At 43.1% G+C, this 13,315-nt stretch overlaps 1 protein-coding gene across 3 annotated transcripts in view; it reads right to left on the bottom strand.

Annotated features, from left to right (window-relative positions):
* Positions 1–13,315, bottom strand: part of LOC122556165 (glutathione hydrolase-like YwrD proenzyme) — a 65,167-nt gene that overhangs the window by 37,468 nt on the left and 14,384 nt on the right. For all 3 annotated transcript variants that reach the window (XM_043702678.1, XM_043702679.1, XM_043702680.1), the window contains exons 5-6: positions 12,589–12,795; positions 2,123–2,275 (exon numbers count right to left, since the gene is read on the bottom strand). In XM_043702678.1, coding sequence (XP_043558613.1) covers positions 2,123–2,275; positions 12,589–12,795 — 360 coding nt within the window. The remainder of the gene's footprint in view (positions 1–2,122; positions 2,276–12,588; positions 12,796–13,315) is intronic.

The raw sequence follows: 13,315 nt of genomic DNA, 5'->3' as shown, positions 1-13,315 counted from the left end.
AGTAGCCCAGGCCCTAACATTGCTAGTTCTTTTAAGCAGGTGTAAGTGGATATTCCAGGAGGGATGTAGCTGGTCAAACCACTCAGTTTCAAACAAGTCAGAATTCATTTGTAAGATTACCAAATCAAACACAAACAAAAAAGAACTGAATGTAGAATAACTTAATCTACACAAAAACTAAACAAACTTAATTTAATGATGCTGTTCCAAATACTTGCACCAGTCCCCACAAATATTCCTTGGCACAAAATGAAAAATCAAATACAAGGTCTTAAAGGAGAGAGCGAGAAAGAGAGATGGCAGAATGGAATCCCTTCTTCGCTGCAGCTGTTTCTTGGAACAGCAGTCTACAAACAAACTGTCTGCTTTCAGTGAACAACTAGACTGCTAAAACCCAAACCAAATCAGATGTAAGCTGGGCTGGGAGAACTGGCCATGCCCCCTTTCATTGTACAAATGTTTTTATAAACTTGAAAGCCTTTTGCCTGAGGCAGTATCTGTTAGTTATAATCAAACTGACCCTAAAACCCTTCAAACCTAGACTTTTTGGAATCGTTGCTTTTATGACCTCTCTGAAAAAAAAAGCCAAAGACAGCATAGCTTTGTTAAAGGAGCATGATCATCACACTCCCTACAATGTGAATGAAGGCCATCCAGCCCAACAAATCCACACTAACCCTTTGAAGAGCTTCCCACCCAGACCTATTCCCTAACCTATCCCTGTAACCATGCATAATCCACCTAGCCTGCACATCCCTGGACACAATGGGCAATTTAGCATGGCCAATCCATCTAACCTGCACATCTTTGGGCTGTGGAAGGAAACTGGAGCACCCAGAGACAGGGGGAGAATGTGCAAACTCCACACAGTCAGTCAAGAGTGGAATCAAACCTGGGTCCCTTGCATTGTGAGGCAGCAGTGCTAACCACTGAGCCACTGAGCCACCTCAATTTTATCATAATAGTAGAAAATTCTAGAGACATGCATCAAAACATACTTACACAGTCACTCTGAGAACTACTCATTGACTGGACATTTTGCAGAAAAAAAAAGGTATTTTAGACTTGGCATTGTGCAATGAAGCAGGGTTGACTAGTAACATCATGATAAAGGTTCCATTGGGAAACAGTGATCATAATAAAACTGAATTCCACATTAACTTTGAAGATGACATTCTGCAATCACTAACAAGACAACTAAACATCAACAAAGCCAGCTACATGGGTATGAGAAAAGTATTAGCTAACACCTTTATTAGATTAAGGGAGTACTCGTAGATAGAACACAAAGAGTTAACAAGCAGGTAAAAGACAGTAGGTAAGGGAGTGGCACATTGACCTTTATTGCAAGGGAACTGTGTAATTACACAATGTAGGAAGAACAAATCTTGAATACTGTGTGCAGTTTTGGGCCACACATTTAAATAAGGACATACTCAAATTGGAGGTGGTACCATAATTACTCATGAGACTAGTTTTTGGGATGAGAGGGTTGTCCCATGATATGAGGCTGAGTGAATTGGATCCATATTCTATGGAGCTTAGATACTTGAAATGTGATCTCTTGGAAACTCTTAAGATTAGAAAGATGTTTGGAAATGTAGGTCTGAGATGTTGTTTCCCTGGCTGTGAAATCTAGAACCAGATTCATTATAAAAGGCTGATCATTTAGGACTGAAATGAGGAAAAATTTCCTCAATCAAAGAATTGTAAATCTTTGGAATCGTCTATCCTAAATGATTATGGATGTTCCATAGTTAAATACAGTTAAGGATGCAATAGGCAGATTTTTTTGTTTCTTGGGGAATTAAGGAATATGGGGAGCAGGTGGGAAAGTTTGATTCGGGAAGATCAATCATAATTGAATGGTGGAAGAATAATGGAAGGTCTTCTTCCACTCCTATTTTCCATTTTCCTGTGTCATTCAAGTTGACCCTATTTCTTTCTGCATGGATACTAGTTGACTAACAGCTTCCAGTATTAGCTGCTGACTTGTTCCCTCTCCATCTGGTCTGTGCTATATCTGACTGGGCATTTTTCACAATAGAAATTTTCCATACTCATTCTTCAATTTGATTGTTACTCAACAGTCATTGCAGGAAACATAAATCAAGACACTTACTTTATAGTCTGTGAAGATTGGTGTAACCTCTGTGCTGGTGTGCTCCTTTAGATCACTGAGACTCATAACTCCACCATTCCGCTGAATGGTTTCAACGATGGCTTTTGCTATCCTTCCCTCATAGAACCCTCTTTTGCCAGACTGAGCCAGTTCCTTCATGAGAGACACAATGCATACATACTTCAACAATATGCTACAGCATAAGAGGATCCAATACAGAATGTAGCTTTATTGAATGGGAAGGATATCAATCTTGCCACAATTTTGTTCTACAGTTACAATTCTACCCAACTTCTGGCTTACATGCCACTCATAGAAATTATGTAGCAATAAACCATAGGAGAAGTGTCTATTCCTCAACATGGAGTAACAGGAGTGGGAGTGGGCAATTTGGCCCATTGGATCTGCTCTGCTGTTCAATAAGGTCATGGCACATTAAATTTTGAGTTTGACTCCACTTTTCTACCCGGGCTCCGTAGCTTTTGACTCCGATAGACAAAAATCTGACTAGTGAGGACTGATGAAGGGCTTTTGCCCAAAACGTCGATCCTCCTGCTCCTTGCATGCCTTTCCAGCACCTCACTCTCGACAAAAATCTGACTATCTCAGCCTTGAATTTATTCAATAGGCCAGGCTCCACTTCTTTCTGCGCAAGACAATTCCAAACACTGAGACCCCACCAAGCTCCTGAGATATACTCTGTTCAAATGTGCAGTAACCATCCTCTGTCTTCGTTACTATTCTTTTGTAAACCCAAAATGCTTCTGTGGACTAATCCTTAGCATATAATTGATCTTTGAAATCCTGCTCAGATATTAAGACTGGAACAAAGTGAGCCTCGGAAATGAAGGTGATTAACAATTTTATTAATTGATCAGTGTGGCTTGGTGGTTCAGTGGTTAGACTAGATTCCCTACAGTATGCAAACAGGCCATTTGGAACAACAAGTGCACACTAACCCTCTGAAGAGTAACCCATCCAGACCCATTTCCCTCTAACTAACGCCCCTTACACTGCGGGGCAACTTAGCACGGCCAATCCACCTAACCTACATGCCTTTGGACTGTGGGAGGAAACCGGAGCACCTGGAGGAAACCCACGCAGACATGGGGAGAATGTGCAAACTCCACACAGACAGTTGCCCGAGGCTGGAATCGAACCTTGGTCCCTGGAGCTGTGAGGCTGCAGTACTAACCGCTGTTGCAGTTAGTGCTGTTGCACGCAGCACCAGGGGCCCAGGTTCCCACTCAGGGGTGACTATGTGAGTGGAGTTTGCACCTTCTCCTCGTTTCTGTGTAGGTTTCCTCTGGGTGCTCTGGTTTCCTCCCACAGTCCAAAGATGTGCAGGTTAAGTGGATTGGTCATGGGAAATGCCGGGTTACAGGGATAGGGTAGGAGGTTTGGATCTGGGTGGGATGCTCTTCAGAGGGCCAGTGTGGATTCAATGGGCCGATTGGCCTGATCCTACACTGTCAAGATTCTAGTTCATGACTTCTTTGTGGACTTTGGCGTTCTGTATTGCAAGCCAACCATCCAGCTGACTGATTTCTGAGATACAGCAAACAATTAGGAAAGCATGAGGAGTGTTGGCCTCCAATTGAAGGGAGATGGGTGGGTTCAACTCCCTGTACTTGACTACCCGAGAGGCTTCTGCCTTCTCAACCCTGCCCCTCACTTGAGATGTGGTGACACTCAGGTTAAACACACCATTAGACACACCTGGTAGACATTTACAGAATTGATTCGTGCCTCTATCATGGTCAATACGTTGGGGCATGTAATTTGGGCAATTGGGGGGTTCATCAAACTTTATTCTTATCATGCTTTTTGAATGTGGTTTCATACAGGTGAGTGCTAGGCCGTTTGAGAATGCATCTACATTGCTGGGGCCTGAAGGTCAGACTGGATTAGGATAGCATGTTGCATTCTCCATGAAATGGTAGTGAGCCAGACAGGTCCTTACAACAACCTGGCAGCTTTCCCTATTGAAGGAAAAATGTAAACATGTTGGGATCAGTTCAGAGAAGGCTTATCAAACTAATACCTGGAACAAAGGGTTCCCTTAACCGAGTGGTGAACTCGGCCCGGACAATCACAAAGGCCAAACTCCCATCTATAGAATCCATCTACTAGCCCCGCTGTCAAGGAAAGGCCACCAGCATCCTCAAAGATCCATCCCACCCTGGCAATGTTTTTCTACATATTCTACCATCGGGGAGAAGGTACAGAAGCCTGAACACATGTACTAGCTGGTTTCGAAACAGTTTCTACCCTACTGTTGGTAGAATACTGAATGGACTCACAAACTCTTAACATTCGCCAGGACCTCTGCTTTTATTTTTGCCGCTGTATACCTATTATTTGACTATCTATGCTACTTAACTATGTGATCTGCCTGTATTGCTCGCAAGACAAAGCTTTTCACTGTGTCTCGGTACACGTGACAATAAATTCAATTCAATTCTTAACAGGGACGGCTCACTTTGTATTTACTGAAGGAGAGTCATACTGGACTCAAAATGGACTCAGCAGGTCAGGCAGCATTTCTGGGGAGTGAAAAACAGAGTTAACCCTTCTTGAGTCACTCTGGACTCAAAACATTAACTCTGTTTCTCTCTGTCCACGGATGCCACCAGACCTGCTGAGTTTCTCCAGCAATTGTTGTGTCTGTTTCAGACTTCCAGAATCCACAGTATTTTGCTTTTATGTGAATAGACAGTAATGCTAGCTCTCCCTAACTGTAACGCATGATTATAGCTGACTGAGAATGATCCCATCCCCACACCAACCAGCTTTACACACGCTGTTTCTCTTAAGCAGTTTGAATAAAATGCATGACTCTCACGCACAAACAGAATTGGGTGGGAGTGCTTCATCCAGAGCTCTTACAGTCTGCAGGAATGAAGAACCAAGCTCCTTCAGTCTGTCCTGGACTGCTGTCAACAGGAAGGTTAACCTACAATCTTACTGCACACCCAGATCTTGAAATTTGTTTTGAAATACACCTTTAATTAGCTGATACGAACATGATGCAAGAACAATGAGGTGTAATTCGAAATAGAGAGCACCGATACCTAGTGACATGTTACAGACTGGTACTGCCACTGCATTAAGGTTAATCATTGTCAATTTATACAAGGGGCAACAAAGTAGTAAAAGTTTCAGTGCTTTTGATAATAAATGATTTATAGCATTCAATATCACAATAAATAAAATTCCAACAGAGCTTTAGCAGCTAAGATGTCCCCATTCGCATTGGTAACTAATGACCCCTGGAATCTCTCGGGTGGTGCATAACAACATCCCCAAGAAACATATGGTCCAAGTTTACTTGTTACCGAAATGACACTGAAAGGTCAAGTTGCTTTTTCCTTCCTGCTTTGGGATGTAGGTATTGCTGGCAAAGCTATCATTTAATCCATAAGAAATAGGAACAGGAGGAGGCCCCATGATCCTACTCCACCATCCAATAGGATCATGGTTAATCCGACATTCCTCGTGTCCACTTTCCTGCCTGTCCCTGTAATCCTTGATTCCCTGACTGATTAAGAATCAATCGATCTCAGCCTTAAGTGTATGCAAGGACTTTGCCCTGCACAGCTCACTGTGTGTGGCAAGAGGTTCCAAAGACTCACAACCCTCTGAGAGAAGAAATTCCTCCTTATCTCAGTCTTTGTTGCCCATCCCTAAATGCCTTTGAGCCGAGTGACTTCCTAGGGCCATTTCAGAGGGCAGATAAGAGTCAACCACATTTTGATATGGGTCAGAAGGTGGTCGCATGTAGGCCCGACCAGATTAGGATGGCAGATTAATTCTATGTGAAGACATTAGGAACAGATAAGTTTTTACAACAATTGACAATAATTGTCAAGGGCACCATTGCTGAGACTAGCTTTATAATTCAAGATTTATTCATTGAATCCAAATCCCTCATCTGCTGCTGTGTGATTTGAGACCATCAACCAGTGGGACCTTTAGATTATAAATCCACTGACAAATTGCACCCTGTTTATACCGTGACACCGTGATTCTTGATGCTCAAAACGTCGACTCTCCTGCTCCTTGGATGCTGCCTGACAGCTTTTCTAGCAACACTCTTCGACTCTGTTCATAGCCTCCCCAATTAGATTCGGTGCTTTAAGCATTGCCTTACAGCAGGGGACAATGATTCAGTCACTTACCCATCAGGGATGAACTTATACAGCGGGACAGTTTTCCTCCATTGTCTGTAAGTGGACCAAAAACTGGAGGCAGAACCGGAATCCACTAATTTGCATATCAGTACATTTATCACTCTTTTTTTCACACAACCATCATCACTAAAACATATTTTCCAGCATTATCGCTGTGAGTGGGAACGAGCCACATGCAAAATGGCCATTTTCCACAATACAAGAGCAGCTTAGCATCAAAAGTTCCTCGTCATCAGTCAAGGATTTTAGGAACTGTTAAGGTTCAGAAAGATGCTGTGTATGACGTTGTTTCTGTTCTTCAATTTAGTCCAGGATAAAAACAACATAGATCAGAGTTTTTGCAAGGAAACTGGCAGAAAGGATAAAGGGCTTGAAAAGAGAAATGACACAAAGCATGGTCATGGTGGCAACTTCTGGGGAAGTTTTTTGATGGGGGCAGAAAGGTAACAGCTGGCTTCAACATAACGTTCAAGAGTGCAGTATGTAATGATTGAAATGTCTGACATCAAAGGTGAATCAGAAAATGAGAGAGAGAGAGTCATAGAGATTTACAGCATGGAAACAGACCATTCAGTCTAACTCGTCCATGCCCATCAGATATCCCAACCTCATCTAGTCCCATTTGCCGGCACTTGGCCCATATCCCTGAGAGAAGATCAGAAGTCACATGACAGCAGGTTATAGCCCAAGTTTATTTGAAATCTCAAGCATTCAGTGCACTGACAAAGGAGCAGCGCTCTGAAAGCTTGTGAATTCAAATAAACTTGTTCAACCATAACCTGTGACTTCTGACCTTGTCTACCCCAATCCAGCACCAGCACCTCCACATCAGAGGGAGAGACAGAGACAGAGAGATAGAGAGAGAGGGAGAGATAGATTGTCTGTAAGAATCAGAAAATTATACAAGCTGGAGTGTACGACTGAATAAGATTTCAGAGGAAGGAAGCTGAGGAACCATGAAAGAATTTGAAGTTAAATGGATGAGAATTTCAGAATCAATATATTGGTCAATAAGGACAAGTGTGAAATAAAAGAAAATAGTTGTGGGGTGACTGAAGAGTCACAGAGACCCGAATGAGTTGGAGTTTGTTCAGGGCGATGTTGGAGAGGCACGTAATGAGTTGATACAGTGCAAAGGGTAGCAACAAAGCAATCCTTTGAACTTATTTAGATAACAATTATCTAATAGAGTTTATTTTTCAATGATTCATAGAGAAATTTAAAATTGCACTGCATGTCATCAGCAGCAACGATCCAAATGACAACACCCCTATTTTACTGTCAACGTAAACTCTCTCTGATAAGAACAGTTTTCTCTAACATTTTAAAAAATAACACCAAATCACCAATGTATAATTTTCACGTTGAATACTGTACACACCCTTCTCACTCTGAATGAGTTGTAACTCAGGCAGCTATGGGAGGCAATGGGAGGAGATTTTGGGGCTCTGACATTAATTTTCAAATCATTTCTGGCTGCTGGCCAGAGAACTGGAGGAGAGCAATGCGGCCCCTTTATTCAAAAGGGTAGTAGGGATAAACAAGGGAACTACAGGTCAGTGGATCTAACTTCTTTGAAAGAACTTCAGAGGGGTAGAATTAATGGAGAGGCAAGACTTCATTTTCAAATATTCAGGGGCATAGGTTTAAGGTGGGAAGAGGAACATTTTAAGGAGATGTGAGAGGAAAGTTTTTGTACGCAGAGGATGATGTGTGCCTGGAATGTACTGCCAAGGGAGGTGGTAGGAGCAGATAGAATAGCAGCATTTAAGAGGCGTTTAGACAGAAACATGGACAGGCAGCCAATAAAGGGATACAGACCATGTGCATGCAGATGGGGTTAGCTTAGAATGGCACCAGGGTCGGCCCAGACATGGTGGGCCGAAGGGCCTGTTCCTGTGCTGTTCTGTTCTCCGTTCTAGTGGGATAATTGCTTTTATTAGTGAAAGTGTTGAATACAGCAGCAGAGGTTGTGATGGAGCTGTGCATAACATTAGTTAGGTTACAATTGGAGTATTGTGTGTAGCCCTAGTCACCATACCATAGAAGGATGTGATTGCACTGGACAGGGTGTAAAGGAGATCCACCAGGATGTTGTATGAGCTGGTGCAATTCCACGCTGATGAAAGACTCGAGAGGTTGGGATCATTTTCCAGAGAAGGCGTGAGGAGGATGTTGCGATCTGACTGAGGTAATCAAGGTTCTAAGGGGCAAAGGCTGGATAGGCTTCCCCTTATTGCAGGGGTAATAAGCCAGGGGCACAGAGTTAAGGTCAGGAGCAGGAGGTTTATAGTGGGTTTGAGAATAGATGTTTTCACCCATATGACAATGGATATCCAGAACATCACTGCCTGAAAAGTGGTAGAGGTGGGAACCATCACAACATCTAAGAATTCCTCAGATGAACATTTGAAACACAACAGAATACAAGGCTAAGTGGTAGAGAATTGACTGGGACAACACTACTATCATAGGGCAAGCCAGACAGAGAACAGCCAGGGAATTCCTAGAGGCATGGCATTCATCCACAAACTCCATCAACAAATACATCGACCTGGACCCAATATACCAACCACTACAGCGGACAGCTGAAACTGACAACCGGAAGCGGCAGGGACAGACCACTATGAAACACCGGAGGAAACATCAAAGAAGCGCTTCGCAGGAGGCTCCCAAGCACTGATGATGTCGCCTAGCCAGGGAATGAAACGTTTGCAACAAAAACTTCCAGCTCGGCGAACAGAACCACAACAACGAGCACCTGAGCTACAAATCTTCGCACAAACTTTGAGGTAGAGAATTGAATTCAAATAAAATGGATGTTGGATGAACAGTATGGGCCTCTTTCTTTCCTGTGTATTTTATATTTATTCCATTAGCTAAGCAGATGTACCCTGTATAATTACTCAACAGATTGAAGACTAGTTATTGTCACAGTGCAAGTTTCCCTGTTCCCCTTTGGATGAGTGGACACTGACAGATACATTCCTCAGCATTTGTTCTTACACATGGCACATTGTAAAAATGCTTAAAACGTCTCTCCACAATGAACATCTACACAATGGTGTTAAGTAGCAACTGGAAATTTACTTTCCCCAACCACAGTTGTTGTGTCCAGTGTGAAAGGGAAAGGCTGTTTATCATACATCAGACTCCATTCTAGGAAAATCCTGGTGTATTTTACTACAAGAGGCAACAGATAGTGGACTGGAAAATCGACATTTCAGGCAAAAGCCATTCATCATTCCTGAAACATCGATTTTCCTGCTCCTCGAATGCTGCCTGACCTGCTGTGCTTTTCCAGCACCACTTGAATCTTTACTCTAATCTCCAGCATCTGCAGTACCCACTCTTGTCTACAGATAGTGGACATCCAACTGCATTGCAACACTCCATTCTCAACACTAACAGTACTAACAATCTCAACTGTGACTCAGTAGCATCATAATTAACTTTAATACAACTGGTCTGAATCCACGTCCACATTGCACAGATTCCAAGTTATCTTTCAGAATTTATAAAAACAATATGTTGGTTAGTTACTTTTTATCCCCAGGAGATGGGGGAGATACTAAATGAATATTTTGCCTCAGGGTTTACTGTGGAGAAGGATTGGGAAGATAGAGAACTTGAGAAAATAAATAGCAACATCTTGAAAAACATCTTGTTGCAAAGGAGTGGGTGCTGGACTTCTTAAAATGCATAAAGGTGGATACATCCCCCGGACCTGATCAGCTGTACCCTAGAACTCTGTGGGAAATGAGGGAAGTGACTGCTGGGCTCCTTGCTGAGATATTTGTATCATCGATAGTCACAGGTGAGGTGCCGGAAGACTGAGGTTGGCTAATGTGGTGCCACCATTTAAGAAAAATGGTAAGGACAAGCCAGGGAACTATAGACCAGTGAGCCTGATATCTGTGGTGGGCAGGTTGTTGGAGGGAATCCTGAGGGACAGGATTTACATGTACTTGGAAAGGAAAGGACTGATTAGAGATAGTCGATATGGCTTTGTGCATGGGAAATCATGTCTCACAAACTTGATTGAGTTTTTAGAAGAAGTAATGAAGAGGATTGATGGAGCAGAGCTGTGGACATAGTCTGTATGGATTTCAGCAAGGCATTTGACAAGTTTTCTCATGGTAGACTGGTTAGCAAGGTTAGATCACATGGAATACAGAGAAAACTAGCCATTTGGATACAGAACTGGCTCAAAGGTAGAAGACAGAGGGTGGTGGTGAGAGTTGCATTTCAGACTGGAGGCCTGTGACCACTGGAGTGCAACTAGGATGGGTGCTGGCTCCATTGCTTTTAGTCATTTATATAAATGATTTTGATGTGAATATAGGAGGTATAGTTAGTAAGTTTGCAGATGACACCAAAATTGGAGGTGTAGGGGAGAGCGAAGGTTACCTCAGAGTACTCTTGATGAGATGAGCCAATGGACCGAGGAGTGGCAGATGGAGTTTAATTTAGATACATGTAAGGTGCTGCATTTTGGGAAAGGCAAGTCAGGGCAGGACTTACACACTCAATGGTAAGAGCCTGGGGAACGTTGCTGAACAAAGAGACCTTTGAGTGCATTTTATAGATCCTCGAAAGTGGAGTTGCAAGTAGATAGGATAGTGAAGAAAGTGTTTGGTATACTTTCCTTTATTGATCAGAGTATTGAGTACAGGAGTTGGGAGGTTATGTTGTAGCTGCACACGATATTGGTTAGGCCACTGTTGGAATACTGCATGTGATTCTGGTCTCCCTGCTACAGGAAGGATGTTGTGAAACTTGAAAGAATTCAGAAATGATTTACAAGGATGTTGCTAGGATTGGAGGGTTTGAGCTATAGGGAGATGCTAATAGGCTGGGGCTGTTTTCCCTACAGCATCGGAGGCTGAGGTTTATAAAATCATGAGGGGCATGGATAGGACAAATAGACAAGGTCATTTCCCTGGGGTGAGGGGAGTCCAAAACTAGAGGGCATAAATTTAGGGTGAGGGGGGAAAGACCCTCTCTCCCTCGTAGCCCTATACACGAAGGGAAAAAAAACCCATCATTTCGACTGGGACCACACGTCTATCCTGGGACAGGCTAAGCAAAGACATGCCAGAGAATTCCTAGAGGCCTGGAATTCCAACCACAACGCATAGATCTATCAACCCCTCAGAAAACGAACAGAAACGACATCGCCACAAACCCCAGGAACCTCATCCAAGACAAACATATAAATAGAAAGTAGGACAACAGCTTCGCTTCACTTGGTGGTCGCCACTGATGATGTTACCTAGCCAGGTAATAAAAACGTCCGGATATCAAACCTACAGCTCAGCGAGCAAACCTACATCCTAGGATTCTATAAATAAACTGTCATTGTCATTGCTTGAAACAATGAAGTGATTTAAATTAGGGTCGAGAGTATGGCCTGACCTGCTGTGCTTTTCCATACAGTCCTCACTTTCTCCTAATTTATATTAGGGCCCAAATCACCAAGTGTTTTGTTGAGTTGCTTTTAGAGAGATTGAAGAAATACACGTGCAAACGATAGAATATCCAACAAAATGTTCGATTCATGAGGCATAATTGTGACACCTGGTATTTCTGATCAAGATGTTGAGATGTTATAATCCATCTCTGGAACAGGTGGGAGTTGAACACAGGCGTCCTGACTCAGAAGTAGGGGCACTACCACTGTACCCAGGAACCCCACCTGTTGATTGTATACCAAGGGGAATTAACTGTATCAAGATAGTGGACATTAACTGGGATTTCACTTAAGCAAAAAGGGATGCTTCACATGGCTATCCTTGGACAGGGAGCACACCATTTGCATTAGCACAGTTTAGCCCCTGTCTAATGGCATCACTATGGCTAAAGCATATACCTTTGCGACATGGTGGCACAGTGGTTAGCACTGCTGCCTCACAGCACCAGAGATCTGGGTTCAATTCCCGCCTCAGGCGACTGACTGTGTGGAGTTTGCACATTCTCCCAGTGTCTATGTGGATTTCCTCCCACAGTCCAAAGATGTGCAGGTTAGGTGAATTGGCCATGCTAAATTGCCCGTAGTGTTAAGTGTAGGGCTCTTGTGGTGCAGTGGTAGTGTTCTTGCCTTTGGGTCAGGAGTCCCAGCTTCCAGTCCCCACCCGCTCCAGAGCTAATTGATTTAAACTATCTGATGCAGTCCACATCTAATTCTTCCCATAATAAATCACTCAGGAGTAACTTATTCAGTACACAAGTTTGCTAGGAACCCAAGAGATTAGGAAGAAGTGAACCACTCACCTTGAAGGTCTGAGCTAAGAGAGGATTCTTGAAAATCTGGCCAGATTTAGGACTCTGGCCCTGCAGCAGCAGATCCTTCCCATGTTGATTCCCTGGCCTTTGCAGGATGTTCGCTTCTCTATTCCAGTGAAATGCAGTGATTTCAGAAACAGGGAAGCCTCTTTCTGCCAACTCAATCGCAGGCTGCAGAATTTCACCTAAGGACAGCTGGCGAGCAGAATCGGAGTGTTAGAAATGCAACATTTGCTGCAATAATAATCCAAACTCCACTTTATTGTAGAGTTACCCAAACAAATGCATCAGGGACTAGTTACAGAGTGAGATTTTCATCTCCACCTGAACACCAAGAACAAGACTGAGTAACAGATAAAAGGCATTTCTTCCTCCTTTCTACACATTAATCTTACTGAATATTCAAGAGAGGAATTGGTATTTCAATCTGCTGCTTTAAATATCATTGATTTGATCATTCCCATTATGAAGACAGCAACAGTATTGAGTTAAAAACGGGCAGCATGGTTGCTCAGTGGTTAGCACTGCTGCCTCACAGCGCCAGGGTCCCAGGTTCGATTCCAGCCTCGGGCAACTGTTTGTCTGTGTGGAGTTTGCACATTCTCCCAGTGTCTGCGTGGGTTTGCTCCAGTTTCCTCCCACAGTCCAAAGATGTGCAGGTTAGGTGAATTGGCCATGATAAATTGCCCATAGTGTTAGGTGCATTAGTCAGAGA

This window comes from Chiloscyllium plagiosum, chromosome 13 (genome assembly GCF_004010195.1).
Source record: "Chiloscyllium plagiosum isolate BGI_BamShark_2017 chromosome 13, ASM401019v2, whole genome shotgun sequence".
NCBI classification, from domain to species: Eukaryota; Metazoa; Chordata; class Chondrichthyes; order Orectolobiformes; family Hemiscylliidae; genus Chiloscyllium; species Chiloscyllium plagiosum.
Note: the sequence above shows the minus strand (reverse complement) of the source record. Positions and strands in the feature narration are given on the sequence as shown.